Genomic DNA, 5,895 nt, shown 5'->3' with positions numbered 1-5,895 from the left:
TGTTTAAAAGCGAAACACACTGGAATGAATAATTCACTGAAAATGCAACGCGAGTCTCTGTTCTCTCTGCAATCTCTGATGTAATCAGCCTGGTTTCCTTTATATTAGTGCTGTTTTGGACGGATTGTTTGAATGCATTCGCTTACTGGATCATTGGACTGAAAACTTTCCAGGAGTTTAGCAGCTTAAAATTATCTGATCGCAAGCAGAGAAGCAAGAGTAATTTTGCGTTAACTGCATTAAATTCTTTTAACGCGTTAAGGATTGTAAAATGAATCGCATGCGGTTAACGCGTTAATGTTGACAGCCCTAATATATATACAGTGGGTACGGAAAGTATTCAGACTTTTTTCTCATTTTGTCTCTCATAGTTGAGGTATACCTATGATGAAAATTACAGGCCTCTCTCATCTTTTTAAGTGGGAGAACTTGCACAATTGGTGGCTGACTAAATACTTTTTTGCCCCACTGTATATATATATATATATATATAATGGAAATCTAAAATAAATTTGCATTCAATTTTAATTTTAACTTTTTACATGCAGTATAAATTAGTCTATGTACAAGAGGGATAATTTTTGGGAGATTTTGGCATAAAATGGTTTAAACCGCCCTAATCTAAGGCAATGTCCCTGTAGATGGAGCACTCACTATATTTTGACACTTCCTCTGTCTTCTCTCCCTGAACGTTAACAGTGTTCGTCTCTCCTCTGCTCTCTTTCCCCTTTTCCTCCCCATGTTTCGTTCATTTGTGCCCCGCTTTCTCTTCTCCATTCTCTTTATTTTTCTGTTTTTCCCGCTCTGTCTGTGTGCTGCATATGTGCTGGTGCCTTGTGTCTCTCTGTTGCTAGTTTTTATGTCACCCTCATTATCCTCACATTTTCTACCTCAAATCCCAGCAGCTGAACAGCCAGGTAGCGGATCATGGCCACGTCATGTATAACATGGACAGCCCCCAGCTTCCTGCACCCATCGACTTGAAAGCAGGTCAGGCTTTGCAGCAATTGCCGCCGCCTTCCCACAGGTTCAGAGCAGTGGTCCTCAACTGGTGGGTCCTGAACCAAAAATTGGTCAGGTCTGAGAGTTATAGACAGCAGGGAATAAACAATCCTAAATGCAAATAATAAAATGCAACTAAATAGGCTTATTATTAGGACAAAATATTTCTCATATCTTGTTGTTGTTGATGTCAAAGCCTTTATTGTATCTCTAATGTGCTTTTGCAACTATTAATTGGTAGAAACTCACCAAATTAGGTAGATGTCAGCCAACACTGGTTCGCATGTCATGCCCTTGTTTTTAAAACCATGAAGGTATACTGCCCTACAAAGGCAAAAGACCTTAACTCGCTAAAGTGTGAAACTGAGAAAAATAACTTTAAAGTTTTTTACTTGTCCTGCCAAATTAATTATAGGTAGGACGTAATGAAACGTTTTCGTAATGAAAATTATATAGATAAAAAAATTGTGAGCTCAAACTTGATTTTTACCCCTATTTTGAAGTTAATGTACTCTGCCTTTGCATTTTCTGCAATACGTGAGAAGTCACACCAAGGCAAAAGGCAGTAACTTCCACATTATCAATATTTGGTTGCTGATCACCATGTAACACCTGTATAAAATCTAGTAATCATGGGTTATATCTTATAGGCTATTGCATATAGTAATGTGACTGTATTAATTTTTTTTTTTTTTTGACCGTAACAAGCAGAATAAAAGTTAAACATGTGAATGGATACCGTGGATACCAATTTATTTGCTATGCTCATTAACGTTAAAGAATGCTAGACATAGTATAATTGCTTTTATATTGATTTGTATTAAATAGCCTAAACTAAAAGAATGACTTGTGGATTGATGTGAACGCCAGCAAGCAGGAATAATGCTCAGAATGCTTGTGGATTAAACATCTCCAATGACGTTCATCGCCATGGATTGATTTTATCGGGTTACAAGAAAAGCTAGGATATGGATTTAATTGCGAACTGTTAGTAGGCTACTGATTTTATGAATGATCATGCTAGCTACGGCATTCGAGTCCACATGCGTCCAACTAAGTGCCAGCCTGGTGAATAATCTGCATTAAAAAAGAAGAGAAAAAAAATCTTTAAAGGTTATTCACGATTACGTATTGCTGCCAAGGTATCTAGTCTTTACAGTGCTTTGTTATATGGAGCTGTTTGGTAGATCGCGATCTATATAATTCATTTGTCTACACCGTAATTAAAATGCGGCAGACATTAATGGACAGTAAAAAACAAGAACACTGTATAACTCCTAACCGGCACCGTAACTTCATTTTGATGCACGGCTAAACAAAGGCAGAACGCCATAACTCAATTTGAGTATTCCAAACAACGTGAAAGAGCCGTAACTGGTGTTATACAGTGTTCTGCCTTGGTTTCTCCGGGGCTTTTCGAAGTTACGGTTGAGACGACCCATTATTTTCTCGGAAAAAACAACGAAATTGACTCAAGATACTTATGCACATGATAAAGGATGTCTTGAATGTCCCAAAAATATCAACAACTCATTTTCGACAAAAATCGAAGTTATGGTCTTTTGTCTTTGCACGGCAGTATAGTTTTTGCATTTCATGTCCAATGTAAAATCTGGGTCCTGAAGCTAAAACAGTTGAGAACCACTGATCTGTTCTTCAGCCTTTTAATGTTTTTGAGGTTATGTAAAAGGTCACATTAAAAGCATACACTGAATACTGCACAAATAAAAATACATGCTTTTTTATTTATTTATTTTAGAGATATTAAAAAGCACCATTTTCATTATTGAATAATTTTATATAACCAACAAAATTACTGCAAATTACTTTTTTTATTAATTCATTCATTTATTCATTCAAGTATGTATTTATTTATATTTTATTATTTAAATAAATAATATAAAATAATTGAATTTATATTTTAGTTTTATTATATTTTATAAATTTATATTATATTTTATTTAATTAATGAAAAGAATCCCCGCAAATACACTGTGCAATTTATTTAATTATTAATTATGAATTCATTTATTTGTATTTTAGTATTTAATTTTTAAGCACATTAAAAAGTTTAAGTTCAGCTCTTTCATGGTGTTGCTTATTTTTATATTGCCAACAAAATCACTGCAAATACATTGTATGTTTTTTATTAATTTTTGTGTCTTTAGTGCATATTCTATTAAATTTGTTATTATTTTTTTTATCCAAAAAAAGCTTGAGCAGCACTTTCATAATGTTGCTTACTTTATATTGCCAACAAAATCTGTGCAAATATATTGTGTATGTTATTAATTCATTCATTTTTTATATTTAAGTGTATATTCTTCTATTTAATTTTTCAAATTTCACAATTTCACATTTTCACATTAACATCACTTTAAAGCTGTTGCTTTCTGTGGCCCCACTTTATATTAAGTGGCCTTAACTACTATGTACTTACATCAAAAATTAAGTACAATTTTACATGCAGGTATTTTTCAAATTTAAGTACAATGTAAAAACATGTATGTACACAATAAGTGCATTGTACCAAATTATTAATTTAAATGTAAGTACATAGTTGTTTAGGCCACTTAATCTAAAGTGGGTCCCTTTCTGTTATATTGCCAACAATATCACTGCAAATACATCGTAAATTTTTAATGTCACTTTGATATTCTTTTTGATAATATATGATTCTCACCAAAAACATGAGCAAACTGTGAAGTGAATTTCTGTATTCTCAGGATTGTATCAGTATTTATTTGTATTTTTAAATACCCTACTCTATCAGTTTATATAGCTCTAATGCATTTCCTTGTTTACTTTATGGCTCTAGATGACAAGCCAAAACTAGAGTTTGCCTCGCAAAGATCTGCATCTCCTGGATTGCAGCAGCCAGAGACTCCATTGGAGAGAAGAGATCCTAGCAGCCCAGTCCAGGCGCCCTCTTCCCCACAGAAAACTGAGCTTCCCCCCTCCTGCCCAGAGACGGCCTCAAGTGTAGCTACTGCCCCGACTCCTTCCATACCTGCCTCCACAGTGGAGTCAGCTGATGCCCCGAGCCCATCAGCTGAGCCCGCCCCCACTAAAGCTATCACACCAGAACCTGAAAGCTCAGAGTCGGAGAAATCCTCCTTAGAGCAGCCCTCACCTCAGAGCCTGTCTACGTCCCTTGCCCAGCCTGAAAAGGCCATCAATGGGCTGATGGACACCGATGCTGCTCCCTCGAGTGAAGACTTGGAATCCCAACCCAGGGAAGTCTCTCCGTTGCTGCCTACTTCCAGCGTGCCCCAGTCCCCCAGCCCGGAGCCCAGGCCCATCACACCGGCGCTGGAGGCCGAGTCTGCGGCGGGAAAGGCGGATAGCCCCTCGCCCCCTGCTGAGGACAGCACTGGATGTCCCGTCACCCCATCCCTCTCCACCTCCACTACTGCTGCTATCTCCACCACACCTGCTCCTCCTCCAGGCCTCACGCACCCGAGTCAGGTTTCTGCAGGGTCAGCCAAGAGACCGTCTACAGGAGCGGAGCTCAAGGAAACAGTGAAGGAGACCGAGGCCTTGCCGGACAAGAGAGGCGAGCCGTTCTTGCAGTCCAGAAAAAGCTCAAGTCAAGGTGAGCAGTCGGAATATACGCCTAAGATGCATTGCCATAATGTAGGGGTCGGTCGAATAACACAAGTCTTTTCTTTGTACAGCTACATCTAGTGCACCAAAGACCTGGAAGAAGCCAAAAGAGGACATACCTGTAGGGCAAGATCAGTGTCCAGAGAAAGAGGTAAAATAATTTTGCATATGTGCTTTTTGGGTCCATCATATTAGTGCATCTTATTTTTATTATATTGATCTATTATAAATAAAGTAATTCATTATAATTAATCACAACAAATAGGCATTTTTCATTGAATTTACAATCTTATCAGTTTAGTTATTTTATATTTATAAATGGATAATATTAGTGATATTTTTAATCGCGATTAATCGCATTATGCACAAAATTCAATAATGAATTCAAAAGTAGTGTATTGTGCACTTTTTTAATTTAAAAGTACTGCTATATGAACAAAAGTGCAATAACATTTGGTTTGCAAACACTTTAAACAGATAAGGTTTTTTTTTACAGCAGTATTCCTTTTACATAGTAGCAGTTAAAATATTTCTTGTAAATCTCAACTTATAACATGAATGTAATCAAATTATATATAAAACCAAAGCTATTTGCTACTTCCAGGGCATCAACGTTTTTATAGAAAATATTTTATAGTTTGTTATAGAAAAACAAGTTATGCTCAGAGTCCAGAGCCTCGATCATAACATTATAACAGGCACCTTCTGAGTAGAGACCTGCACGATTGCGGGACAACACCTAATGGGTGAGTGCGGGCGGGTAGAGACTCGTATGTGCAGGATGCGGGAGAATAAGGGTGTACTCACACTAGGCAATCTTAACTGTGCCTGAGCGCGTTTGACCCCCAAAGCCCGGTTCGTTTGACTAGTGTGATCGCTCCGTGCCGCGCTCGGGCGCAGTTCGTTTAGTCGTCCCTGGCTCGGTTGGAAGAGGTGGGCCAGAGCACGGTTCAGTTGGGCTCGGGCACGGTGCGCATGTAGTGCCGAAGCACGGAACTTCTGATAAGTGCAGCATGATTGCGTTAACATTTCTGAGTGGCAAAAGTGATAGATCTGTAAAGCAGTATATTGTGAGAGGGGCATGTGTAATCACGTCCCAAACGACTCAAAATAATAAACCACAAAGTTAACGAAACAATGCACTCCACTGTGCTGAGCGAGAGCGCTTCTCTGCTGTCTTCACGTGCTATCGGAAACTTCCTGTTTCACACTTAAGAAGTCGTGATTACGAGCACGTTCAGAGCCAGTGAGCAACGGGCTTTCATAATAATAATAATAATAATTATG

General features: G+C 38.0%; 1 protein-coding gene across 8 annotated transcripts in view; it reads left to right on the top strand.

Moving 5' to 3' along the window:
• The window catches only part of LOC107737566 (eukaryotic translation initiation factor 4 gamma 3-like), a 71,066-nt gene that overhangs the window by 49,235 nt on the left and 15,936 nt on the right, over positions 1-5,895 (top strand). For 6 of the 8 annotated variants that reach the window (XM_016549092.1, XM_016549091.1, XM_016549089.1 and 3 more), the window contains 3 exons: positions 855-990; positions 3,821-4,597; positions 4,680-4,759. In XM_016549092.1, the coding sequence (XP_016404578.1) occupies positions 855-990; positions 3,821-4,597; positions 4,680-4,759 (993 nt within the window). The remainder of the gene's footprint in view (positions 1-854; positions 991-3,820; positions 4,598-4,679; positions 4,760-5,895) is intronic. The other 2 variants (XM_016549094.1, XM_016549093.1) reach the window with 2 other exon arrangements.

This window comes from Sinocyclocheilus rhinocerous, unplaced genomic scaffold (assembly GCF_001515625.1).
Source record: "Sinocyclocheilus rhinocerous isolate Xijiao unplaced genomic scaffold, SAMN03320098_v1.1 scaffold72, whole genome shotgun sequence".
Classification (NCBI taxonomy): domain Eukaryota; kingdom Metazoa; phylum Chordata; class Actinopteri; order Cypriniformes; family Cyprinidae; genus Sinocyclocheilus; species Sinocyclocheilus rhinocerous.
Note: the sequence above shows the minus strand (reverse complement) of the source record. Positions and strands in the feature narration are given on the sequence as shown.